This window comes from Oryctolagus cuniculus, chromosome 7 (assembly GCF_964237555.1).
Source record: "Oryctolagus cuniculus chromosome 7, mOryCun1.1, whole genome shotgun sequence".
Taxonomy (NCBI): domain Eukaryota; kingdom Metazoa; phylum Chordata; class Mammalia; order Lagomorpha; family Leporidae; genus Oryctolagus; species Oryctolagus cuniculus.
The window spans coordinates 60,320,671-60,347,804 of record NC_091438.1 but is presented as its reverse complement, the minus strand read 5'-3'; the positions used below and the strand labels follow the sequence as shown (position 1 = coordinate 60,347,804).

The 27,134-nt window shown below is 48.1% G+C and overlaps 1 protein-coding gene and 1 long non-coding RNA gene across 4 annotated transcripts in view; one reads left to right on the top strand and one right to left on the bottom strand.

Moving 5' to 3' along the window:
* The window catches only part of LOC138850581 (uncharacterized), a 95,280-nt gene extending 89,661 nt beyond the window's left edge, over window positions 1–5,619 (bottom strand). Inside the window, exon 1 of the long non-coding RNA XR_011390535.1 lies at window positions 5,524–5,619. This is a non-coding gene — a long non-coding RNA (uncharacterized lncRNA). The remainder of the gene's footprint in view (window positions 1–5,523) is intronic.
* Window positions 5,620–5,737: 118 nt separating this feature from the next.
* AHCYL1 (adenosylhomocysteinase like 1) overlaps window positions 5,738–27,134 on the top strand; it is a 41,140-nt gene continuing 19,743 nt past the window's right edge. The window contains exon 1 of one of the 3 annotated variants that reach the window (XM_008264723.4): window positions 5,738–6,124. In XM_008264723.4, the coding sequence (XP_008262945.1) occupies window positions 6,005–6,124 (120 nt within the window). In that variant the 5' untranslated portion in view covers window positions 5,738–6,004. Of the gene's footprint in view, window positions 6,125–25,449; window positions 25,776–27,134 lie in introns of those variants that run through there. The other 2 variants (XM_008264724.4, XM_051857412.2) reach the window with 2 other exon arrangements.

The window sequence follows — 27,134 nt, the reverse complement described above, 5'->3', positions numbered from 1 at the left end:
CTACAGCACGGGCATCCCATACAGGCCCATTCCAGTTCTGGCTGCTCTGCTTCTGATCCAACTTCCTGCTAATGTGCCTGGGAGAGCAACAGAAGATGGCCCAACTGCTTGTGCCCCTGGCACCCACGTGGGAGACCCAAATGGAGTTCTAAGCTCCTGGCTTCAGTCTGTCCCAGAACCAGCCGTTGCAGCCATTTGGGGAGTGAACCAGTGGATGGAAGACCTCTCTCTCTCTCTCTCAGTGTCTTTCCATCTGTCACTCTGCCTTTCAAAGAAACAGAATAAAAATCTTTATTTAAAAAAGCAGTGAAGGGGCTGGTGCCGTGGTGCAGTAGGTTAATCCTCTGCCTGCGGCGCCGGCATGCCATATGGGCGCTGGTTCTAGTCCTGGCTGCTCTTCTTCCAATCCCACTCTCTGCTATGGCCTGGGAAGGCAGTGGAAGATGGCCCAAGTGCTTGGGCTCCTGCATCCACATGGGAGATCCACAAGAAGCTCCTGGCTCCTGGCTTCAGATCTGCTCAGCTCCAGCCGTTGCAGCCATTTAGGGAGTAAACCAGTGGATGGAAGATTCTCTCTCTCTGTAACTCTTTGAAATAAATAAAATAAATGTTTTTTTTTTTTTTTAAAGCAGTGGAGGAAGTTTCACAGGGTTGCTGGGTACCCCGGGGCCAGGGCAGGCCTGGGAAGCAGCAGTGGTTAAAGGATGGGGAGGTTTCAGTTCTCTTCGAAGAAGCACAACCCAGTGCAGACCAGCACTCCCCACCAGCGATGACCATCCTTAATCCTGCCCTTCTGGGAAGCACGGCGCAAAGACAACTGCAAATTCCCAACAATCCTTCCTTTCCCCTCCAGATTTTTAGCTAGGACTCACACTTTAGTGACTTATAACTTGCACAATATTTGGGACATATTCAAAGCTCTTTTGTATGTATTATTGGATGGATTAGGTTATTGCAAACCCCAGATAAAGAGCTCTCACTCACCCTGTGGTGCACAAGAAAGACAGAGGTCCAGAATGGTCCAGGACCCTAGGGGCCAAGTTAGTGGCACAGTAGAGATGAGCCCACATGTCATTCCACCCAGATCCCCAGTTTCAACTGCACCCTCAGCTTCCCCAGGAGCTAGCCATCCTGAGACCCAGGCCCAGGGCCCCAGGGCCCCTGTAGCCAGAGGATATTTTATCCCAGCCCTTTTCACAGCCAGTACAAATGGCGCCACTGCCTACATGTTCACCCACTTTGCCTGGCAGGACCTGGTGCCATGACCCAACTTTGCAAAGCCATTTTGCTTCAAAGCTGTTCCCGTACCAGCACTCCAAACTCTATGCATGCTGCACTTTTGGAAACAACTCAAGTGCCCAATGATAGGAGAGCAGTTCAGCAGACTGTGAATTCAGGAGGAAGGAATGCTGGCACAAGGCAGACAACACTGTGTAAGTGATCCTGCTATGTGGTCATGTGGTTTTGAAATAGTATAACTTGAACAAAGCAGAACACCGAAGGACACAGACCTCCTGTTACAGGTGTGCGAAAATGAGCTTCTGCAAATGCACGAGGCCTGACATGAACTTAGGATGATGAAAAGAGAGCGTTTTTGTCAATGTCATGGGTTTTCTTTCCATAACATTAAAATAATGATAAATACTATAATATAATTAATATGAGGGATCTTCAAAAGGCTTGTGGAAATATGCATTATCTTTTAACCTTTTAACTCTATTTTCTCAAGGAATTTTTTTTCTTTAAGATTTATGTATTTATTTGAAAGCAGAGTTACAGAGAGAGAGATCGTCCATCAGCTGGTTCACTCCTCAAATGGCTACAACAACTGGAGCTGAGCCAGGCCGAAGCCAGGAGCCAGGAGCCAGGAGCTTCTTCTGGGTCTCCCATATGGGTGCAGGGGCCCAAGGACTCGGGCCACCTTCATTGCTTTCTCAGACCATTAGCAGAGAGCTGGATTGGAAGTGGGGCAGCCAGGGCTCAAGCTGGTATCCATATGGGATGTTAGTGCCACAGGTAGAGGCTGAAGCTACTAAGCCACAGTGCTGGTCCCTAAGAACTTTTTTTTCAAGCTATATTTTATTTGTTTGAAAGGCAGAATGACAAATGAGAGGAAGCAGGGGAGAGGGAAGGAGAAAGAGAGAGAGAGAGAGATCTTTCATCTACTGGATCATTCCCCAACCAGGGTTGGGCCAAGTGGAAACCAAGAGCATGCAACTCAATCTGAGTCTCCCACATGGGTGGCAGGGACCCAAGTACATGGGGCAACATCTGCTGCCTCCCAGGCACAACAGCAGGAAGCTGGATAAAGTACAGAGTAGCCAAGACTTGAGCCAGGCACTTCAGTATAGGGTGTGGGTGTCCACAAGTTAACCTTCTGTGCCACAATGCCTGCCCTGATAATAGCAGTTTTAAAAATCAAGTCCAGGGGTGGGTACTATGGCACAGTAGGTTAAGCCTGCACAACTCAAATGGGCGACGATTCATGTCCCGGCTGCTCTTCTTTTGATCCAGCTCTCTGCTGTGGCCTAGGAAAGCAGGGGAGGATGGCCCAAGTCCTTGGGCCCCTGCACACGCGTGGGAGACCCAGAGGACGCTCCTGGCTCCTGGCTTCAGATCAGCTTAGCTCTGGCCATTGTGGCCATTTGGGGAATGAACCAGCAACTGGACGCTCTTTCTCCCTCTCTCTGTCTGTGGTTCTACCTCTCAAATAAATAAATAAAATCTTAAAAAAAAAAAAATCAGGTCCAGCCCCATGGTTACGATGCCCACTTCCTGTATCAAGGTAACTGAGTTCGATTAACACCTCCAGTTTCCTACTAATGCAGACCCTGGGAGGCAGCAGGTGATGGCTCAAGTATTTGGGTTCCTGCCACCCATGTGCAAGGCCTGGGTTGAGTTCAGAAAGTTAACCGGTAGATGGGAGCCTTCTTGCTCCCTCTCTCTCTCTGTATATGTGCCTCTGTCTCTGTCTTCCCCCGCCCCCGCCTCTCAAATAATTTCATTTTTATTTTTTCTTTTTTATTACTTTCCATTTAATATATTGTGATTTTTTATATCTAAATTTTTTTTAAAGTTCATTTTTTAAAAAGTACAAAGAGGGACCACCGGCACCATGGTACAGCAGGTTAAGCTGCTGTCTGCAATGCCAGCATGCCATATGGGCGCCAGTTGGAGTCCCAGCTGCTCTGCTTCTGATCCAGCTCCCTGCTAATGTGCCTGGGAAACCAACAGAGGATAACCCAAATGCTTGGGTACCTGCACCCACGTGGGAGAACCAGAAGAAGCTCCTGCCCCTGGCTTCAGCCTGATCCAGTCCTGGTTGTTGCAGTCATTTGGGGAATGAATCAGAAGATGGAAGACATCTCTCTCTGTCTCTCGTCTCCCTCTCTGTAACTCTGACTTTCAAATAAATAAATCTTAAAAAAAAAAAAGTCCAAAAATAGACACACCTATGCTTTTTAAAAAAATAAGAAGTTATCTCAGGCCGTGTTTTCTACTCAAAGGCCTTGGCATTTTTACGCCTGGTCCCAGTGGGTTCTGCCTCAGGTCTCTGAGCAGGCAGCTCTGACCCCTGGACTCTGATGATGGAGGAGGCCGAGCAAACCCACAAAGAAGACAGATAGCCACTGGGGCCCTTAAAGCCAGAGAGCCCTGAGCGGGCTACGTGTGGTTCCTGGCCCTGGCTGGCTGGATCTGCTGTCTGGTTTCCACCCTGTTTGCCCTTCTGCTGCAGGAATGGCCCCAAGAGGGAAATCTGAGAGTTCAGAAGAGCGGGCAGACAAGAGAACCCTAACAGCTCAAGACCAGGATCTGTATCAGGTGCAGCCTTCCAGGCACTTCCTCGGGCCTCCTCCCACTGACAGCCTCATGATGCTAGGTAACAGAAACACAGCTTCTCCAGCCAGACTGCCGCGGCCCCAGCTGGACACCCAAGCCAGCTTGGGGGAAAGGTCACTTTAGACCACAGCTTAGGGTTTGAAAGAGTGAGCCCTGTTCAAAATGTGCTGGGTTTCTGGGCTTGGTAAGGAATGTAGGGACAAGGCCCTGGAAAGACTTGAACTTCCCAGCATAGCAGAGAAGAATCTGGCTCGGGGCAGCACTGTGGTGTAGCAGGTGCCAGATCATGTCTCAGCTGCTCCACTTCCAATCCAGCTCTCTGCTAATGTGTGTGGGAAAGCAGAAGATGGCTCAAGTGTTTGGGCCCCTGCATCCACGTGGGAGACCTGGAAGAAGCTCCTGGCTCCTGGAATCAGCTGGGCCTATCCCTGGCTGCTGTGGCCATCTAGGGAGTGAACCAGCAGATGAAAAATCTCTCTATCTCTCCCTCTCTCGGTCTCTCCTTCTCTCTGTGAAACTCTTTAGAAATAAATAAATAAATCTTAAAAAAAAAAAAAAAAAAGAAAAGAAAAGAAAGGAGAATCTGGCTCCCCAGAGTCTACCAAGGAGGGCTGGGGGGGGGGGGGATGTGAAGGGAGTTGCAGGGGGAGCAGGATTGATGGCCATGGGTCCAGGGAGCTTTGAGGGCGATGTGGCCATTAAGAAACCCCTGGTACAAGACAGTCAGAATAACTTCTCAGAACACTTCAGACATGGGATTTTAAATTGTTTGCTGTATGATGTAAGCTGTCCCCTGTGACCCACAAACCTCCATTAAAAGCTCTGCTCCATGTCACAGCCTTATTTTCATGGTTGCTTTGGACTAGGGTTGGGGGTGGAGGGAAGCAGGGGCTGAATGGACAGAAGGAGCTAAAGAAGCAGTCACAAGACCAGAAGAGTGACTAAAATTCTAGAACCAGCAGAAAACCGGAGCCAGGGGGTAACCATGAGAACCCAAGTACCCCCAGCAATTCACAGAAGTCCTGGGGGAGGGCACTGGACTTTCCACAGGACACGGGAATCACAGCCAATGTCATTACCATCTTAAAGGACAAGCAGCCTCAGCTGACCATAGCCCACAGACAGGATTCGCCTTTCCAGCGGAACTAAACCTTGCAAAACATGCATGTGTCACGTGCACCTTCGCCTTGGCAAGGGGACTGCACACAGTAGGGCCCAGGCCAGGGCATGAGCAACCCCAGAACGCCCTGGATGCCCGCTGGGTGCCCCTCCCTCCACCTCCTGCTGGCCAAACTGACCCATGGGCCCTGTCCCAGAGACTGCTCCGCGGCAGCTCTGCGGGCTGAAGGTCTTGTAAACAGGCAGGGCCCAGGAGGAGACGGTGGTGAAAGAAGTCACAAAGGGCTGTGTGGACACACCAGACCGCTCCGATTCCGCGCTGCCCCCCTCCCCCCCCCCCCGCACCGTGAGGTCAAAGAGGCGAACGCTAACCCCGTGGGAAGGCGTTTCGGGTCCAAAGAGCCTAGTAGACAGGGCATGGGTGTCAGCGGGCCCTCTCTGGCCTTGGATGTATCCCAGGCTCCCAAGCATCGCTCTTACGCCCCTCTGAGGCCTCGCCCGGAATCCCGCAACACGGAGACCCTCGGCGGCGCGGCACCCTCGCGGGAAAGGCGCGCTACTCACAGGGCTGATGGTGCCACCTGCCGGCGCAAAGTGTTCGGCTCTCCCTGGGAGCGCCTACCCGCCAGTGGGAAAGAAGGAGGGCGTCCCCTGAGGCCCAGCCCAGCGTGGTGACGTCAAGGAAGAATGACGTTTCTTCCCGCCTCTTCCCCGTCCCCCGAGCTGCCAGTACTTGACGTGGCGTCGCCGCCCTCTACCCTTACTTTGCGTGCGTGTTTGCGTGTGGCGGAGGTGGCGGCGCGGGCAGGTCGGAGCTCCGCGCTGGTGCTTCTGCCGCTGCTGCTGGGGCCGCCGTCGCCCTGCTGCTTTGCGGGCTGCTGAGCCGGGGAGGCGCCGGCCACAGCACCTGACAAGCCGGCGCGGCTCGGCGCGGGGCCCGGCGGGAGGGTGGGCGAGCGCGTGTCGGAGGGCGCCGCGCGCGCGGGCGGGCGTGAGCGCAGGAGGCGGGGGCGGCGGGACGGCCGCAGGCCTGGCCGGCCGGGGGATGTCTATGCCTGACGCGATGCCGCTGCCCGGGGTCGGGGAGGAGCTGAAGCAGGCCAAGGAGATCGAGGACGCCGAGAAGTACTCGTTCATGGCCACCGTCACCAAGGCGCCCAAGAAGGTGCGGGGGGCTCTGGGTGGCGGCGCGGGTCTGGGCTCCGGCCTTGCGGAGGGGCGCGAGCCAGCAGGAGCCGGGGCGGGGGACGGCTGGTTGGAGCTTGAAGGACTAGGGTCGGGGACGATCGGGGACCCCGGAGGTGGCGTAGGCGGTCGTCGAGGAGCCGCCTCGGGCCTGTGCCGGGCTGAGAAGACCAACCCTGACCTGGCTTTCCTTTGTCCCTCGGCCCTAGTCCTCTGGGACCCTTTGGAAACCCGTCGGAGCCGGGCCTTCAATTGGCGGCCGATTTCTGGCTGAAGGGCCTCGGAGCTGAGAGTGGGAGGGGGGCGAGCCAACTTGGCCGATCCCTGAGACCAGCCCGGGGGTTGAGGATGTGCAGAAATCCTTCTCTCGGGTGGGTGGGTCAATTGGCAGAGCTGCTGCGAGCAAACCTTGGGAGCAGCGGCCGATGTGTCCCACACGACTGCGTGTCTCTGAGCCGCAAGAGGAGAGAGTGCGTGGAGCTCGCTCCGTTATGCAGGTGACCGCAGCGTGCGCTTGATAAGCAACTGGGATTTGCACCTGCGGTCTTCATTTGCTTGCACGTCCGTGGCACGCTGACGTGTGGAGGTTGGTGACGGCAGACGGTGGCACGAATGCAGGTTGCTCCTGGAGTCGCGTGTGTGAATCAGTTAGGCATGCCTGGAGACGGAGCTTGGGTGGGTTGGAGGGGTGGGTGCTAAAGAACGGTTGCTCATTCTCTGCCGCCCTTCCCGAAGCAGAACGAGTTGAGTCTTTCGCGCTGTGGGTTGAGCTCAGAGGACACCCTCTGGTTCTCTTGTACACGGTAACCTTTGGAGGCTTTAGGCTAACTGGCTCTCTGCACAGTAGGATTGGGATCCCAAGTGCTTTCTAATCATTTACTGCCAACCACGTCTTGACTTTGCACATACCTGGCACGCAGTTAACAGCAGACCAGAGGTGACCTTTCTGAAGCCGGAGAGAACCGGCAGAAGTAGTTCCTCCTTGTGCGAAGACAGAGTGATTGGAGGCTGCCTCTTCCTGCGGTGTTTAACGCGATGCACGCCTCTACAAGCTGCACGGAGCAGGGTTTGCAGGAACAGTTAGAGTTGGCGGGCCCCTCGCACTTGAACCACTTAAGCTGTCTTAAGTGGGAGAGATGGCTCTCTCGTTTTTTTCTTAAGGGAACCAGTGTGCAGCTGCAGACTTGAAACGCAAGGTAGAAAAGACAAGTCATTGCTGTGTGCTTCAGTTCTGTTTTCTCACAGAATTCCGGTTTTTATCCACAAGGCCTTGGAGAGATCGTGGCCCCTGATGGTCAGTGTGAGGACCCTTCGTGTTTAGGGCTGTCAGTTGAACCGGCTGCTTTGTTGGGGCAGTGACCATCTGTCATCTTCTCTGTGTTGTGAAGAACCGGTTGCAGCCCTGGATGGCAGGATGGAAGGCCCTGGTACCTCAGTTCCCTGGGCTCTTCCTCTGCCCCGGCTCCTCCTCTTTTGTCTAGCTGCTTCAGAGTGTCAGGTATTTGCCTGTGTTCTTGCAGGTGCCACTGTTGCTGAGACAGAAGTCTGTACTGGGATCCTAAACTCCCATGCAGTCAGGGATTCCCGCTCACCGTTCTGTCAGTCGTGCCTCACTCTGTACCTAGCACATAGAAGGTACTCAAATATTTATTGCCCACCTAGCTAACTGGTAACTGAGATGTCTGTGTGGCTGCCTATCAGGAATAAATACCGCCTTCCTCTCTCCTTCCCAGGATATTGTTCATGTGTCTTAACGTCAGGCCAAATGCTGATGATGGTAGAGTCTCCCATTCTATTAGCTAATAGAAGCAGTCTCTGCTGGGAATGAGGGGAAAGACCCTGTCCCAACTTTCTGTTTGCTGATGAACATGAACGTGGCCCCCCACCGTGTTCCTTGTTTATCTCATCCTTTCTGAGCTGTATTGTTTAGCAATTGCGCAGCCTTCGGATGACAGTGCTTTATGGTGACTAATGAAAAGCATTTATTTAGTTAATGGCTCAGTTGAAGACCAGTCAAGGTCGCATTGGGAGTCCAGCGTAATCTGTTTCTCAGAACTTCAGCTGAATAGGCCATTCTGACTGAAGTCACTTTGTGCCTCCGCCATGCGTTGATAACGTGAAAGTGTGGGAAAAGCACGAGGAACAAACTGAACCAGTGAGAAACAGGCCGGTTCCCGTGCTGCAGTCTTTCACCAGTGAGGGTTCCGGCCTGGCTCTCAACCAAGAAGTCCTTGGATCCTGCTGAGCGCTGAGATCCCTCTGGAGTTGAGGCGGTTCTTGGTGCCAGAGGAAGTAGGCTGCTCCAGGGTGACCTTCACGGTCCGCAGTCGGGTCCGATCCGGTCTTTGGTGGTCAGCTTTTACTAACTTTGTTTGCCAAGGACTAGAATGAACAGCCGTCAGTTAAAAGCATAAATGTCTGGTTTTTTTGGCTGCAGTGGCGACCTTCTCCTTGTGTGTGCCTTGGGGTCTGCCGCAGTGCCATGGGTGTAAGAGGGCTTTGCTAGCTTGAGTCAGGATTTGGGATAAGCAGCCAGCAAAACAGGTACTGCCTTACATGAATTTGCCCGTCTTCCTCAGTTTTGTCTGAAACAGGAGGAGATGGGGGCATGTTGGGAATGAAGATAGCAAAAATAATTTTTAGACGTCTATCAGTATGTTCCTACAAGCAGGAAGTCAAAACTGTGGAAAGAAGGAAAAAGCTATGACTAGGTGTGAGAGCTTAGAGTTGAGGAGGTTGATGACCGCAGGCAGCCGGGTCGCCGTCTCCTTGGCAGGCCTTGGAAATCAGACGTGGCAGATGCTCAGGACGGTAACTTGTTCTGATACAGAGTTCGAGAGGAAATTTTCACGGACGCATATTATTAGCTGTGGTATGATTCCCACGGTAAGGCTTGTTCACCACGCACTCTCTGCTGGTTTCAGACGACGTGCCTGAGAAAACGGGTGGTGACGGTCGGAGGACTTCAGTTCTGAGGGTGCTGTACGTTGTACCGCAGCTGAAGCAGATCCTTGCTGAATGCTGGCCGTTATCAGTCGAACGGAAGAAGTTACCCGTCTCCCTGTAGACAGTGGCTCTCTGTCCCTCTTTCTACCTGCCCTTGAGACTTGAGGCACTGACACTGTGTCCAGTTGGTCCCTTATTCAGGGAGTCAGCCCAGATCATCCACTTGTTCATGGAACCACCACCGCCTCTGCAAGGCCATTGGGAACCCTGATTGTTTTCTGAACTTGTGAACATTTCCAGGGGGCTGTGACTGATAGATGAGGCCTAGGACATTTGCACTCAAACCTTTACCACCAGCAAAATACAGAAAAGGAGAACACAAAAAGAAACTACTCTAGTGTGTCGAATATGCTTTATTTGTATGACACAGATCTAGCAGTCATTCATCAAGAGTTAGCCCGCGATGCTGGCATCCCATATGGGTGCTGGTTCAAGTCCTGGCTGCTCCACTTCTTATACAGCTCTCTGCTATGGCCTGGGAAAGCAGTGGAAGATGGCCCAAGTCCTTGGGCCCCTGCACTCGCGTGGGAGACCTGGAAGAAGCTCCTGGCTCCTGGCTTCGGATCAGCTCAGCTCTGGCCATTGTGGCCATTTGGGGAGTAAACTAGTGAATGGAAGACCTCTCTCTATCTCTCTCTCTCTGTAACTCTGTATTTCAAATAAATAAAATAAATCTTTAAGAAAAAAAGTCAGCTGAGACTTAGGAAGCACCCTAAGTACAGGCCTGAGCACTATCTGGGTGGTAACCAGATCACTGCGATGCAGGAGGCTCCTTTTCTCTCCACTACTTCCTGGTGCAGTCTTAGAGAATTGACACCAGTGCTTCTAAGAATCACTGAGAGAGGCTCTTCTCTACATCATTAGCATCTTTTGATTCTCTTTGGAGCGGCCGCTTTGGTAGTTAGCACGGAACAGGAGACACAGATGTAAGAAAATGCTGTTGTTTTGGATTTCCCTACAGATATTGATCTTTCTTTGGTTGAGCTGGTTACACATTGATTTCCAAGTTATGTTGTTCCAAGTTCTTTAGACAGCTGAGCTTGTAACAGAGAAATCTGTTGATTATCTAGATCCCTTGCTGGCAAGGTTACAAATGTGTGCCTTTGGTTTCATCAGGAGGATGTCATGTGGATCCAGTGTGTCTTAGCCCGTGTAATATTCTTGTGAAGTTGTCGTAAAGGATATGGTGACATATAGAATCACGGGGCACTTCAGCGGCCTGTAAGGCCTCATAGGCATTTCCTCTGCTACCTCAAGTAGTGAATGACCTGTAAACAATCACTTTAATGCCCTCTGGGGGTTCTCACTTAAAGGAACTGATTAATAAAGGAAAACAGTTTATGCCTATTTCTCAAAGTTTGGGGATGTGAGTATTAAATTTTTGTAAAGAAGGGCTACCCTCATAATGCATAATTCAGTCTGATTCAGAACTGAATAATTATTCGGAAAGCATCTTACTGAGTTGAGTCAGAAGCATCCCCATTATAGGTAAAGGAACATTTGCATAGACCATTTTTTTCTGGCCTGACGTGTGAGAATCCAGAGTTGCAGACAAGATCTTACCACAAGTTTTTCTTCTGATTCTTACCAACACTATCAGTACCTTCTGTAAGGGAAGCAGTTAGTATAATTTGCATAAAATTGGAATTACCTCTTCTTTGTTTCCATGTTCCCATTTTACTCTCTCAAGTAGTTCTCTTTCTGTAGCACTGTTGCTTAACTGTTAGGTAAGACCTCATTAACTTCTCCATTTTGTTCTTACAACCCAGTAGTAGTAGCCCAGTGTAAGTTCACCACTTGATTTTGGGGGTCAAGTTCACTTTCAGTGTCAACAATCTAATAGCTGAGTGACCCTGGATAAAATTATTTAACGGATGTGAGTCTCCTTTTTATTCCTCATAAGGTGGAGAATGAAGATACTACTACTACTTAGATTAGCTCTGAGAATTAGCATGTAGTAAAAGTGTTTATTCCTTTATGCTTACAGTGACCATCTATCCTTGTCTGCTGATACAGTTCTGGCTTGCGCGCTAATCCTAGGGTGCTGTCCAGTGATGGCTCCTTGCACTCTTAAAAGGACCCAGGTTTATGTGGCCACCCTATTTATAATTCTCTGAGTGATGTGACACAAAAGGTCAGATGAGAGCCCAATTTTGAGATATTCTTAAAGAGCCAAATCAGAAGTGTTTCTGTTGGAATATTTAATTTTCCTTTACGTAATGCTCATACATGTTGAACACTAAGTTATTGTTTATTACCAGGGGTTGCCTAGACAGAGATGTGCAGTACATCACCTGTCCCCCTGCACAACCTCCCCTAACACATCATGCAATCTTAGAATGTGGTGTCTGTCGGATACTGGGCTAAGTTTTTCTTCAAGCTACAGGTTTTTTGGTGTTGGGGTGAGGAGGCGGGGGAGGGAGGGGGAGTCCTCCCAAAACAATTCTTGAATGATACAAAACGTTCCAAAGCCTCTCCTCACCTGTGACTTTAGCATTTCACATAGCCACCTTCAAATCCGTCCTTCCCTCCCACACACAACCCAGACAGTTCTTACTGCTCCAAGTAGCCTGTTCTTAATTTGTAACTGATTGTCCCCTGCAGAAATGTGTGGCCTTTGCTCCACAGCAATTACAGAATTAGGGTGGAGCTCTCACGCCTTTGTTGAAATTCAGACTGGTTTCATTTTTGTTTCTGCCTCTGTTCAGTTTTTTTTTTTTAAAGATTCAGCTTGGTGGCGTTATCAGAAAGGCTATAATGATTGGTACTGCATAGCAGTATACAGTGGGGCTTAATCATTTACAACCCTCACAAGACATAAAGTAAAGAAGTTTAATGAGACACTGGTAAAAAGTTGTATTTGCAGTCCTGGGGTAGAGAGTAGAAGGACTTCGGGAGAAGCAGGCGTGTAGGACTATCGGCGCATGTCCTTGCTTTAGGGTGGAAGCTCCAGAGCCTCGGCTCACACGCCTGGGTGCCTAACCTGCAGAGCTAATGGGCTTGCCGCGTACTCCCCTGCCAGCCGGAGCCAGTTCACGTCTTGGAAAGGGACACCCTGTACTCAGTTGCATGATGGCAGTGAGGCTTACCAAACAGGAGGGGTCTGGAGCTGCTTGCTCTTCCTGCTGTTCACCTGCTTCCTGCTGCAGGCTGTTTCTTACTTCTGAAAACTGCCCAAAGAGCAGGCCTACTGTTGTGGTTTTCTCTCCCAGTCTTGCGAGTGTCCCATAGCGTCAGTGACCCCCACTAAGCCGTTGTGCTCAAGACGCCAAGGAAAATGCTGTGCTGATCTGCAGTGGGCCACAGCCCTGGGGGAGCCAGCTGATGAGTTGAGTGGCAGAGTGCAGGGGCTAAAGTCCTGGAAGAGCTAGGTGCAACCTTGTTTCATTCACGTAGACCCCCTGCATGAAGCTGTTCACATTGTGTTTGGAACATTGACAGGATTTTCAAAGTTCTATGTCTAATGAATGCTCTAGCTCTCCCGATACTTGTTAGCTGTGTTAAGGTGAACCTTTGGGGCTTAGGTTTCCATGGGCATAGTGGGAATTACTTTATCCCTTTTCCCCAGGACTGGTTTGACCTCAAGGTCAAAGGTTTTGGGCTGTGACCTATTCTGGTCCTCGGAGCCTAAAATTTTAGAGACCTCTCAGAAGACTTAGTAGGGCAGACTCTGATCTGTCCCTCTAGCTAGCCCTACTCTTGTCTCCCCTTCAAAGGCTTTAAGGAAAATTTATTTGGGCTCTCCAAGACTGTTAGCGTTATTTTGGAGGTGTAGAACAGAGACATTGACCTTGTGTTTTCTAAATGCACACCCCCATCTTTGATTTCAGAAGAGAAGCCAGTCAATAGACAAATTTGCCAAAAGACTGAAACAGGCATTTCTGGCCCTTTGGAGGGAATGCCAGATTAGAAACTGTAGCACAATGGTTCATAATCTTTGGCATCATAGATCCCTTTAAGAATTTTATGAAAATCATGGTACTTCCCTCAGGAAAATTCAGGAGCACAAAACTATGTATACACCAGGGCCAATGCTGTGGTGTAGTGGGTAAAACCACTGCCTACAATGCTGGCCATCCCATGTGGGCGCCAGTTCGAGTCCTGGCTGCTTCAGTTCTGATCCAGCTCTCTGCTCTGGCCTGGGAAAACAGCCGTAGATGTCCCAGGTCCTTGGGCCCCTGCACTCATGTGGGAGACTGGGAAGAAGCTCCTCGCTTCAGATTGGCCCAGCACTAGCATTTGGGGAGTGAACCAGTGGATGGGAGACCTCTCTCTCTCTCTGTGCCTCTCAAATAAATAAATAAATCTTTAAAAAAAAAATGCATACACTTTGGGAGAACTTCTGGGACTTCCTGAAACTCACCCACAGCCTATCCTTTCTTTATAGGTCCAGAAACTGCTAGGAGATTCAGTTTCCAGCCTGCAGTTTGTTCTTATGGCTTGGAACAAAGCTGAGGGTGTTGGTTGTTGTCATCCCTTGCTTTGGGATGCTTCTTAGCTTCCCACGAGACTCATTATAAATGCCTTGAGGGTTCAGCTCAGGAACTTAACGTGCTGAAACCAGCATGTCAGCACCTTCGAGGGTTTTTGAACTGTTTTGTCACCACTGCTCTTTATTTGAAGTGTGGACACCCCTGAAGCTCCAGAGCTGATTGCATTGTGGTGTTTGGAATTGGGGCCTCCATGTCCTAGACCTAATAGCAAATCTAAACAATTCAGTTTGCTTCCCTGTGTCTCTCAGAATTGGTTTTCACTGTGGAACTAGTTTCTCAAGTTATGATACCTGAATTGTCATCATTGGATTTCTCCAGATGGAACCTGTGGAGGGTGAGGACCACATCTCACACATATGCATGGAATGTAGTTCCTGGCATATAATACTGCCAAGAAATTTCATGTATTGAGTAATGTGCGATGATTATCCCTAGGAGAAAGTAAGTTGGATTCGCATGGTAGCTTTGACTCACTTTCCCTGTCAGTCCATCAGGCTTGTTTTTGCAACGTAGATCCCTCCCACGTGGCTCAAAATCAGGAAGTACTAAGAACTACAGATGAAAAAATGTTGAATATTTCCGACAACTTAGTATACCCCTTTAGAAAATGCCAGAAAGAGGAGGACAGACTGTTCTGAATACACAGCTTCCAGATTCTTAGCGCAGAAACAAGGGAACACAAAGCAGTGACAGTGGGGAAGGTCACTTGAATTTCTCACTGTGGGAACAAACAGGTTGTAACCCTTAGAATTAGGGATACTGTCCAAAATTCAGGTTCTCACATGGTCTTGATTTCGTGAGTAAAGGGGTTTGAGGCTTGGGGGTCAGTCATGTGTTGAACAGTGTGATTTTGGAGGGTAGGTTGGAGCCTAAAAGTAGCAGCGGTTCTGCCTGGCAGTGCTGAGCAAACTTCTGGTTCTTACTCCGCAGACCTGGCTGCCCCTTCTGAGCCAAAGGTTGACCTTGATGCTCAAAAGCTTTGTGTACCCTTGCTCTTGGAAACACACCTTCTCTAGAATTGCAGTCTTCTGGGAACTGGGCCAGTGCTTGTCCTAGCCAGGAGCTCGGCTCTGTTTGGCACTGAGTCTTGTATGTGCTATTTCCTTAAGTACCTGACTTAGGTAGGATTCAGGGGAGAGACCTTTAGAATTTTACTGCTTTAAATAGGTGCTTTGTGGAGATGGCAGATGTGTTTAGTTGCTCTGGTAACCAATTCAGTTTCTTCTTGGTGGCCAGGTGGTATCCAGCATCTGATTCAGTACATGAGCTTTTAGTGCCCAGCTTCTGAGCGCCAGACTTCTTAGCAAGCAAGACATGAGGATTCCCAGGGTTCACTTCTTACTGGGAATAACTCAGCTGGCTGGTCCTGCTGGGGACTAGATGAGTTGTGAATGTTAATTATACTGATTAATACAGTGGTCTTGGTAACAGACTTGTAGCTGCTGTAGAATCTGTTTATTTCAGGTTTGTTAACAGAAAGGGGACCACATGGGTTGGGACATGGTGTTCTCGGTGTAATAAGCTGTATTGTAAGTCCAAGGAAAATGCAGCCCTCGGGGGCTGACCTTATGGCATCGTTTCCCTAGGATTTCTCAGAGGGAAACCACTCAGGGTGGTTTCTGTCCTTGTTTGCCAACTGAGAATGAATGGAGGTTGGCAAAGGCGCGGTTCTTAGTGGAGGAGGGGTGAGGTCAAGGACGTTTCCGGATCATAAAGGTTAGAAAGAAAGGACCTGTTGGAAAAGCACCTTATTTGCTGACCTAGTTTATGTAATTAGGAGTAGGTAGTTGATGAGATTAGTTTCGGCCCTTGCATTCAGGAGCAGGAACCCCTCCTGTTTGGGGAGTAGGGGTTCATAATATTGTGCATTCTTTTCCGACTCCACAGGGAAGGGATTAGCTGAGTGATGGGCATGTTTGGAATGAGAGCACTTTGCCAGTTTTTCATAAATTTGGATCAAGACATTGTAAAAATACATAGTTTCTTCTTCAGACAACCTCCTTGCCACGGTCTCCTACCCTCGGCGGGTCTGTCTGACAGATTGTCTACAATGACAGATGGAATGATAGCAAAGGTAGAGTCTCAGCTTCTGTGACTCACTTGTTTTAGCTGTGAAAAAGGCATATCTAATCCATTTGTTCCCTGTGTTCCTTGAGTCACTTTATCAAGAGCCTGGTGAACTCAGGATGCTGTTTGCTTTTTCAGACTCTGCTTAGGTTGTATCTTAGAACACTACTTCTCATGGAATGGGGAGGAATGGAAGGTATCCGTCAGAGGGAGGTTTACTTAAGTACCATAGATCTACTCAGTCCAGCACAGAGGCTGAGCATAGACTGTACAGGGACAGGTAGAGGGTGGCCTGGCATCTTGAAACAGCTTCTCCAGATAAACTTGAAAGATCTCGGATTTCGAAGCACTCTTTTAGATTGTATAATAGCAATGCTGCCTAAAACTGTTATGAAATCTGATATGGGGAGATAACACAGGTAACTACCTATGGTGAATAATTTTGATCGTGGACAAAAATCTTGTGCCTCACGTGAGAGGTCGTGAAAATAGTCTCCCCTTACTTCTCTTTGCCAAGGTGTTCAGAGTAAGCCACCGCGTGAAGTCATGTAGCCCTGTCAGCTCAGGGTTGAGCTCCCTTTGTGTCCCGAGACCTTGGCTAGGCAATGAGGATATATCAATGAAGGAAGATTCATACCCCATAGAACTTGAGCTGTTTCAGGACGGCATACATCCACACAACGATTTAGGGGTGAGGGAGAGTTGACAGGCAGCATGAAATCCTTCGATGGACTCTGGCCCAAGAACCTAGAGTGCTGGCCTAGAATTAAGCAAGTGGCTGTTTTCATCAAGCCAGGCCCCGAAACTGAGTGCTAGGGATGATTGTCTCCTGGCCACAGCACATTGTCATTTCTTGCGTGTACCACCCCCAGCAGTGTGCAAAAAACCTGATCAGGTCTGTAGAACAATGAGGAATGGCCAGGCCTCCTCTAAACCAACAGCATTTCCTCAGCCTTACAGTATTTGAAATGCTAGGGACGATCCTGACTCTCTGTCCTCACCACTTCTGATTGGCTGGGCTTCCTGGATTTGCTGGATTAAAAATCGGGTCAGAATATGAGTGCTTGTCTAAGTCACTAATTTATATTGTGAATTCCTGTACTAAGGGTTATAGGAAAATTGATAAGACCATAAGAGGGCATTTTAGTGAAATTCGGTATTCAAAGAAAGCACAGAAAATCTCAGAAGGGGTTGATTGCGGGCCTGATGAAATAGAGTAAAGACTAGAGAAGGAGGATTTTTAAAAAGACACAGTTGACTAAGATGGTGGAACAAGTAGTCAGGAGAGCATCTTCGTTCTGAGACTCAGAAAATTCCTTTGTGGTCTCGAGGGGGTCTTCAGTATCGCTTGACTGTCAAGTAGGACCCAGAGTTTTAAAAAGCAAGGTCAGATAAGGGTTTGCTTTATTTATACAGGTGTTAACATATCTCTGTGCCTGGAAGGGCCGGTGTTTCACCTGAACGAATGACCAGATGGTCCCTCAGGGTTTATACAGTGTGCAACATGAGCTGCAGAAACATGAATGAAATTTTGTTTGGGAGAAAGAATTAGGTGGAAAAACCTGACCGTTGAGAGGCGAGAGCACAATGAGCACACGAGTCTGTGTGAGTCCTGCCTTTCCTTTTCTGGAATCTGATTCTTTGGTACAACCACAGGCCAGGACCTCCCTGGGGGACTCTTCACCAGGGGTATTCTTGTTGTCGCTGCCAGATGTCTCAGGGGAGCTTGCTTTACGCACACTGAAAGATTGCTGAGCAAGGCTGCAGTTGAGGCCTCCTGTGCCGAACTAACACAGATTCAGATCCCATCAAAAACAAGGCCCCCATGCCCCCGAGAGGAGTCAAGGCCTCTCATTGGCTCTGTTTCTAACTCTTCTCCAGCATGTAGAAAAGCCATTTTACCATGAAACCTATTAATGTATTGATAAGAACATCTCATGGTTTGCTCAGTGATGTGTTAGCACTGGGGTTGCCTAATCTAAGGGGATATAATCACATACCAATTGTTTTCATTTCCTCCACACACACCCCTCACTTTAATTAATTTATTTGAGAGGCAGAGATACAGAGAGCTCCCATCTGCTGGTCCACTCCCGACATGGCCAGAATGGCTGGGACAGAGCCAGGCCAGAGCGAAGCTGGCCCAGCGCTGGAGCTGGGAGTGAGTGCAGTCCAGGTCTCCCACATGGGTGTCAGGAATCCAATTACTGGAGTTACCACCACTGCCCCCTGGGGTCTGCATGAGCAGGAAGCCGGAGTCAGGAGCCAGTGTCCGGTGTCAAACCTCGGCTCTTCGATGCAGGATGCAGGTGTCTTAACCACCAGACCGAATGCCTGCCCTTATTATCTATTTTTAAAGAAGTCTTCTAAAATGACCAAAAGGAGACAAAAATAAGTTTTCTTAATGACCAGAAGGAGTTCAGACCTCACTTCCCAGACCTGTGTGCATCTGTTTTGCAGTTACATTCAGCTTGTGAAACTATGTAGTTAGAACCTGCTATTTGGTTTTTGGAAAAATTCTGTTCTTAAAAACCATACATGGGGCCGGTGCCATGGCTCACTAGGCTAATCCTCCGCCTTGCGGCGCCGGCACACCAGGTTCTAGTCCCGGTCGGGGCACCGGATTCTGTCCCGGTTGCCCCTCTTCCAGGCCAGCTCTCTGCTGTGGCCAGGGAGTACAGTGGAGGATGGTCCAAGTGCTTGGGCCCTGCACCCCATGGGAGACCAGGAGAAGTACCTGGCTCCTGCCATCGGATCAGCGCGGTGCGCCGGCCGCAGCGCGCCAGCCGCGGTGGCCATTGGAGGGTGAACCAACGGCAAAAAGGAAGCCCTTTCTCTCTGTCTTTCTCTCACTGTCCACTCTGCCTGTCAAAAAATAAAAAAAAAAATAAAAAAATAATAAAAAAATAAAAAAACCATGCATGGAAAATTTTCAACACTCATTAAGTACTTCATTTGTGTGTTTTTTTTACACTTCTTTTAGTGTTATTGAAATAGAATTGACAAAATTGCATGTATTCAAGGTGTATAATGTAATTTGGTTTTGTTTTTAAAGATTTATTTATTTGAAAGGCAGAGTTACAGAGAGGCAGAGTCAGAGAGATAGAGGGAGGGAGGGAGAGAGAGAGAGAGGGAGAGAGAGAGAGAGGTCTTCCATCTGCTGGTTCACTCCCCAGATGTCCGCAGTGGCCAGAGCTGTGCCGATCCAAAGTCAGGAGCCAGGAGCTTCTTCCAGGTCTCCCACATGGGTGCAGGGAACCAAGGACTCTACTGCTTTCCCTGGCCACAGCAGAGAGCTGGATCAGAAGTGGAGCAGCCAGGACTCAAACGGTGCCCATAGGGGGTGCCGGCACTGTAGGCAGCGGTTTTGCCCACTATACCACAGCACCGGCCCCAACGTAATGTTTTGATATAGATATACATTGTAGAATGATTACAGCAGTCAGGCCCATCACCTCACAGTTACCTTCCCTTGTATATGTGGTGAGAGCAGTTAATGTCTACTCTGAGATATCCCGAATTCAGTGTATACTGTTAACTGTAGTCAGTGTGCTGTACATTCACTCTCCAAAACTTCTTCGTCCTAGAACCACAAGATTACACCCTTGTATCAGTGCCTCTCCACCTCTCCTACCCCTTAATCCTGGTAACCAGGCTTCTACTCCATTTCTATGAGTTTGACTTGTTCAGATTCCACATGTAAATAGATCATTTAATTGAATAGTTTAATTAAACTGTAGTAATCACTGATCATATACTTGGATCCAGATTGGTTCAATAAAATTAAATTGCCTTACTTTTTTTAGAAGAAATTTTTTGTCAGGTATAAATGCATCAGTGACAAAATTTATCTTTTTTTTTTTTTTTTTAAGCTGGAGCTCTTTGTATTTAATGTAATTCTTTTGTTGTGGAAAATTCAGCTCCTCAAGTTTTCAGACATCAGAACAGAGGTGACTTGAAGAAGGTGCTTTTATGAGTGGCATACCATAGGTGAGAAAGGAACCTAGCGAAATTTGAGTTACACAGAGAGAGAGAGAATCTTCCATCCGCTGGTTCACTCCCCAAATGGCTGCAGTGGCAGGGGCTGGGCCAAGCCAGAGCCAGGAGCCAGGAGCCAGGAGCTTCTTCTGGGCCTCCCATGTAGGTGCAGGGGCCCAAGCACTTGGGCCATCTTCCACTGCATCCCCAGGCACATTGGCAGGGAGCTGGATCAGAAGTGGAACAGGGACCAGGCGCAGTAGGCTAATCCTCCGTCTGCAGTCCTGGCATCCCATATGGGCGCCGATTCTAGTCCCAGCTGCTCCTCTTTGAAATTGCCTTAAGCAAGTCACTAGGCCCCCGGCCCTGTTCTGTGTTCTCATCTGTGAAGTATAGGTGCAGCACTGAAAGATTACAGGACGTTTTGAAGGTACAGGTCCTCTGTGAACCGAAAGCCAGCAGCCTTAAGGCAGATCACTTAAACCAGAAAGTCACAGGAATCTAGGCACTTGGGATCTGGGAATTTACCATACTAGGAAGCATGGATTTCAGACTTCTTTTTCAGGCAGCTGTAAGAAACCTCAACCCCTGCTCTTTGTTGTTGTTTTCACACCAGTGAGGCTTGTTCTTGGTTTGTCAAGAGTTAAACAAAATGTTTGCAAAATATGTATATCAATGATATTCAAGCAGTGTTATTTGTTGATAAAGTTGGCCAAGTAACTTCCTGTACAAAATTTAATGTTGTCTTGGTTTTCTGCATAATGTAAAGCAAGAAATCTTTATCCGTGTGCTTTCTTGTAAATGGCTCTGGAGGAAGTCATAAGTCAGGAAAACCCAAACTTCTGTATTCTGGTCTGGGAGTGGAAGATGGGGGCCGGGGCTGTCCTGTTGGCAGTCAGGAGCAGTGGGTGCCTCTTACTTTGAAAGCCCCAGCAGTCTCCTAGCCAACAATTCTTTTCAGCTGACTTACTTCTTACCGGTCATCTCAGGCATGGGTGGAGAGCCTCCGGCCTGCGGACGCATGGACTGTATTAGGCCCATGGAATCATTTGGTCTGGCTCTGCCGAGGCAACTGCAAATGGGACTCAAAATTCAATAAATCTATAGCAGGCTAATTTGTAAGTTGATAATGTGATATGGCCCACAAATGAGGTTATAAATACCCACAGGGCCCTTGGCAGAAAAAAGGTTCCCCACCCTTGGTCTAAGGTCAAGATTTTACACTGAGACTACTGTCTAAAATCAAACATACACATCTCAAGTTAGAAAGTTAAAAAAATGGCAAGTACTTCTCTGAAATGAAAAATAGTTATATTTTTAAAATGATTTGACGTGACTGATTCTTTGAGTATTTTGTCTCTCAGTCTTTCCCTCTTCTAGAGGCCTATTTGTGTTGTGCTTTTAAAACCTGTGGAACTGGATCAGCTATAGCTAATCTTCAGAGGGGTTTCACATTGTGTTTTAGGCTGAAAGTGTTCAGTCTAACTACAGAATGGATTCTGAAAGGTTTCAGTGACCCACTGATGTTTGGAAACAGTAACTCTTACTGCATGGTCACTATTTAACATTAGGTCTTTAGAATCCGAGTAATTTTATTTAGTGTTGAATTTTGAGGGTGTTTCCCTCCGCTCTACCCATACTTTAATGGGTGGTGACTGACAAAATTGATAGGGTTTCTGTCTCATTAACCTTTGTTGGATGTTAGCCTGGGACTCAGAACTCTGACCCTCGTAGACTCAGCTGCCACTTTCTGGAAGCTGCTTGAGGTTCTTCTGCGGCCCAGGTACTGCTTGGCAAGGATTCTCCTTTTCTTTCCCCTGTGGTTGGGTGTGGCCTAGCCTCCCAAATAATAAGCCGACTTACAGTCGAGATCCACCCGCTCACACAAATAGGTGAATTTGGTTTGAATTTGTAAAACATAATTGGCTTTCAACCTCACTTGAGCCAGACTTCTAGATCAAAGAAGAACGAACTTTTCTTCTGCATCACTTACTTCCTTCTCAGTAGGCTAAGAAATCATACAGATAGCATTTGCTTCCGGAATTCAGGAGACCCATCCTCTTTCTAGAGCTGGCCATTGAGTGCTTGCTTTTGGTGTTAAGTTTTATTCCCATAGAGGTTCACTTGAAGAAGAATATAGATCTGCCTATTTATAAGCAATTGACAAAATTTTTTTTTTTTTTTGACAGGCAGAGTGGACAGTGAGAGAGAGAGACAGAGAGAGAAAGGTCTTCCTTTGCCGTTGGTTCACCCTCCAATGGCCGCCGCTGCAGCCGGCGCACCGCGCTGATCCGATGACAGGAGCCAGGTGCTTTTCCTGGTCTCCCGTGGGGTGCAAGGCCCAAGCACCTGGGCCATCCTCCACTGCACTCCCTGGCCATAGCAGAGAGCTGGCCTGGAAGAGGGGCAACCGGGACAGAATCCGGCGCCCCGACCGGGACTAGAACCCGGTGTGCCGGCGCCGCAAGGTGGAGGATTAGCCTATTGAGCCACAGCGCCGGCCCTTTCTTTTTTTTTTTTTAAGATTTTATTTTTTATTTGAGAGGTAGAGTTACAGAGAGAGGGAGAGAGAGAAAGGTCTTCCTTCTGCTGATTCATTCTCCAGATGGCTGCAGCGGCCGGAGCTGTACCAATCTGGAACCAGGAGCCAGGAGCTTCCTTCAGGTCTCCCATGCAGGTGCTGGGGACCTTGCCTTGCTGTAAGGTTTGTCAGTTAGTTAACTGTGAACATCATTTAAAATCCAGATTGGCTTTAGAAGGTACACCAAATTAAGGCTAATGTAGGGGTGGACGTTCTGGCACAGCAGGTTAAGCTACCTCTTGGGAAGCCACATCCCATATTGGAGTACCTGGTTCAAGTCCTGGCTACTGTGCTTTCCATTCAGCTTCCTGCTAATGTGCCTGGGAAGCAGCAGATGATGACCCAAGTGTGCTTGGTTCCTGCCAGCCACGAAAGATAGCTGGGATGGAATTCCTGGCTCCTAGCTTCAGGCTGGGTCAACCCCAGCTGTTGGGAGCATTTGGGGAGTACAACAGCAGAGGAAAGATATCTCTCTCTGTCACTCTGCCTTTCACCTAAATAAGTAAATTTAAAATAATAATAATTAGTTACAAACTTCAAAGGTGAACATAGTTAACCTGGCTCAGTATCTCCCTATAGTCAATAATTGATGATTCTTTTTATTTTATTTTATTTTATTTTATTTTTTTGACAGGCAGAGTGGACAGTGAGAGAGAGAGACAGAGAGAAAGGTCTTCCTTTGCCATTGGTTCACCCTCCAATGGCCGCCGCGGCCGGCACGCTGCAGCTGGCACACCGCGCTAATCCGAAGGCAGAAGCCAGGTGCTTCTCCTGGTCTCCCATGGGGTGCAGGGCCCAAGCACTTGGGCCATCCTCCACTGCACTCCTGGGCCACAGCAGAGAGCTGGCCTGGAAGAGGGGCAACCGGGACAGAATCCAGCGCCCCGACCAGGACTAGAACCTGGTGCCGGTGCCGCTAGACGGAGGATTAGCCTGTTGAGCCGCGTCGCTGGCCTACAGACTCTTGACTTCCACCTTGCTCAGCCTTGGCTGTTGTGGCCATTTGGAGAGTGAATGAATCATTGGATGAAAGATCACTCTGTGTCTCTCCCTCCAACTCTGCCTTTCAAATAAATAAATCTTTTTTAAAAGTGGGGGGGGGGGGGCAGGAAGTGCTTAAATGGAATCATGTCAAAAGGACAGAAAAATCAGCTTGAAGGAGGTTCTGCTGGCCAAACTTGAAACAATATGAGCATTTGGTATGCTTAATGTATGATTGAGTGTGACATGTTGAATAAATAAAAATATGAATGAGAAGTTAAAAGGAAAGAGGGTGAATAAAAGCTTGTGTTTACAAAAGAATTCCAGCTCAAAGAATGTGGATGGAATGGTAGAAAAACAAGATTTTATAACCTCCCTCTCCCGGCAGAATTGGTTCAGGCAACAATTATTCACAGATGGTAAAGTCCGTAGGGAACAGGGAACTCACATAACGATACTTGTCACCTAACAAATTAACCTTTACTTGCAAAAGACAAAATGTGCCTTTTAAAGATGGAATCTGCTGGTCTCACTTTGGTTTTTGTTTTGTTTTTAAAGGTTTATTTATTTGAAAGGCAGAATTACAGAGAGAGGGAGAGACAGATCTTCCATCCACTGGTTCACTACTCAAATAACTGCAATAGCCAGGGCTGGGCCAAGTGGAAGCCAGGAGCTTCATCCAGGTCTCCTGTGTGGTTGCAGGAGCCCAAGGACTTGGGCCATCTTCTGCTACTCTCCAGGTCCAGTAACAGGGAGCTGGATCAGAATTGGAGCTGCCTGGACTCAAAGTGGCGCCCATATGACATGCCAGTGTTGCAGGCAGCGGCTTTACCTGATACACCACAATGTCATCCCCTGCTGGTCTCACTTTAACCAAGGATTCGATCCCACTGTCACTAACAGTTGAACAACATGATGACATGTGCCTCTCAGTGTGATGCAGAGTGAAGTAGACCTTGTTCTCTCTGAAGCATTCTTGCCAGAGTTTAATTTCTTTCTGATCACACTAAACTTCTGTTTACAGGGAAGAAACAGGAAAACAACCAAATGCATTAATGAACTCTGATTGCATCCTGAGCTGAAAGGATGAGAGAGGCTGTTGGATCCACAACTATAAAAGATACTCTTGAGAAGATGGGAAAAGTGTGAACAGTCTAGATAACTGAAGTATAGAATTATTGTTGAGGTTCTTAAGTGTGGTGATGTTGGTAATGTTGTACAGAAAATGCTTATTCTTAGAAGGTGCATTTTGAAGGAATTTTGAAGTGAATTTTCATTGTTTGCAGCCTTTCTTTTTCAGAACCATATGAAAGTATGTGTTTGTGTGTGTGTGTGCAATGAAAGATATCTAGTGTGGAAAATGGAAGATCAGTCTAGGTAGAATGTATGCAGGTGTTCATTATACAATTTTTTAGATTTTTCCATGTTGAAAATGATTATAGTAAAGTTGGGGAAATAAGTGGGAAGTACAACAGTGGTAATGGTGAGGGAAGACCTTATAGTAGCATTAAAGTAATGAGTACATTCCAGGAACCAAGATTCCTTCACCTGTACTAATTATGTGAAACAACAAAGACAAAACTTAGACTCAATGATAATTCAGTGTTGGGAGAACAAGAGGGCTGGTTGGCATGTTTTATTTAATACCGGTTGTGAAATTTGGATGAGGGAAGCATGGACCGGGCAGGCAGCTGGTCAGGCAGATAGCTAAGTAGGCAATGAAACAGGGGATGCGTGTTACATTCCGTCGTCAACTATGGTTTTCACGAGATTACGATACCCCTCTCTGGATCACTGGCATTGGCTAGAGTACTTGCGGAGATAAGGATTTTGTCTCATATGAAAAGAGGGGAAGTAGTTGATAAGGGGAAAGCTGCTCTCTGGCAAAGATTTTCAAGCTATTTCTTGCTTTGTACGGTGGCTCACTAGCATGGGAAGAGGGCATACCTTACCCCTTCCTCCAGCATTTGCCAAAGATCGATTGAGCCCCATTTTGAAAGGTTTCTTCTGCCTGCAGCCTTGGAGTGTAGGAGTGTGTGTGCATGTGCATTCCTGTGTGCGTTATATCCTGTTACTGTTGAGATACAGAGAAGGGTAGAGTGGGGGAGGGAGATGTGTGCTGTGATTCGTCAGCCCGCTCACCCCCACCCCTGCAGAAACTCAGGCCCTTTCTGGGGAGACTGAGAACTTCAGAAACTTGAGCCCCAAGGGAGAGCAGGGAGCAGCGGCTGAGACCTGCTGAGGCTCAGAAGACTGGTTTCTGCACAGGGAACGGAGGGCGGACCTGAAGGTGGCTGTGGCTTCGACTCTGTGGCCGGAGATTGAGTCCCTTGAGATAAGTTGTTTCCTGGTGGGTGTGTCCAAGGGCCACGTGTTGGGAAGGGAATGCCCTTCTTTAGGAAACTTCTTTTTCCTGATTGAAGTGAAAGATACTCAGACTTGTGTTTTTCTTGTACTGAGGAGTTTGTGTTTGTTGATAACTCTTTCTTTGGATCCATCTATAATGGGACTCAGACTGGTCACTGGTAAGTACCAGGAAAAGGTGTTGCGACTGTTCAGGCTAATTACCAAATTGTCTTCCTTTCCTGTGGAAGAGGAGTGGTCCTAGAGTAGAATCTATACAAAGAGAGAGTAAATTAGCCAGAATATGTGTGAAAGAAGCAGGATCGCTTTTCGGTCTTTTGGCTAAGATCAAGTGTAGAAAAGAAGTAGGAAACCTGAAAGGTGTTCTAACATATTGCTTAGTAATTGACCTTGTTAAAATTTCTAGCTTCTGATAATCACTTTTCTCCCCATTTGTTAAGTGTTAGCTAAGAAATATGCTTACCATATCTGTTTTTAAAAATGGGGTGTGGGGGGGGCAGGCAGCGTTGTGGCATAGCAGGTTAAGCTGCCACCTGGGATGCTGGCATCCCATAAGGGTGTCAGTCAGAGTCCCAGCTGTTCCACTTCCAATCCAGCTCCCTGCTAATGCACCTGGGAAAAGAGCAGAAGATGATACAAGTGCTTGGCCCCTGCCACCAGGTGGGAGACCCGGATAAAGCTCCTGACTTCAGCCTGGTCCAGCTCTGGCTATTGCAGCCATTTGGAGAGTGACCAGCGGATGGAAGATCTCTCTCTGTGTCTCTCTCTCTTTCTAACTCTGCCTTTCAAATAAATAAATCTTTGAAAAAGAATTTTTTTTTTTTTTTCATTTTAGAGATGATTAGAGAGAGAAAACTCTCCTCTGCTTTACTTCCCAGATGCCCACAACAGCTGAGTCTGGGCCGGAGCTGGGAACCAGGAACACAATGCAGTTTGGGTCTTTCATGCAGGTGTCAAGAGCCCAATTACTTGAGCTATCATTGTTGCCTCCCAAAGTCTGCACTAGTAGAAAGCTGGCTGGAATCAGGAGCCAGAACTAGAACTCAAACCCAGGTACTGTGATGTAGGACAAGGGCATCTTCACTGCGAGGTTAAACACGATCCCTAACTGTAATTGCTAAACAGAAAAATCTCTACACACAGTATGCTAGAGAGCACAGTGGAACAGAATATATAAATTTAGGAATGTCAGTGGGGTTTTCAGTGAAGAAACTTAAAAATAGCCTCATTCGTCTAACTACTTAAGTAAAAACTGCATTTTTTATTCTATGTTCATACACTTTTTAAAAAAAAATTATTTATTTGAAAGAGTTACACACATGGAGAAAGAGAGGCAGAGAGAGAGCAATGTCTTCCATCTGCTGGTTCACTCTCCAATTGGCGGCAAGGTCAGAGCTGTGCTGATCCGAAGCCAGGAGCTTCCTCCAGGTCTTCCCATGGGGGTGCAGGGGCCCAAGGACTTGGGTCATCTTCTACTGCTTTCCCAGACCATAGCAAGGAGTTGGATTAGAAGTGGAGCA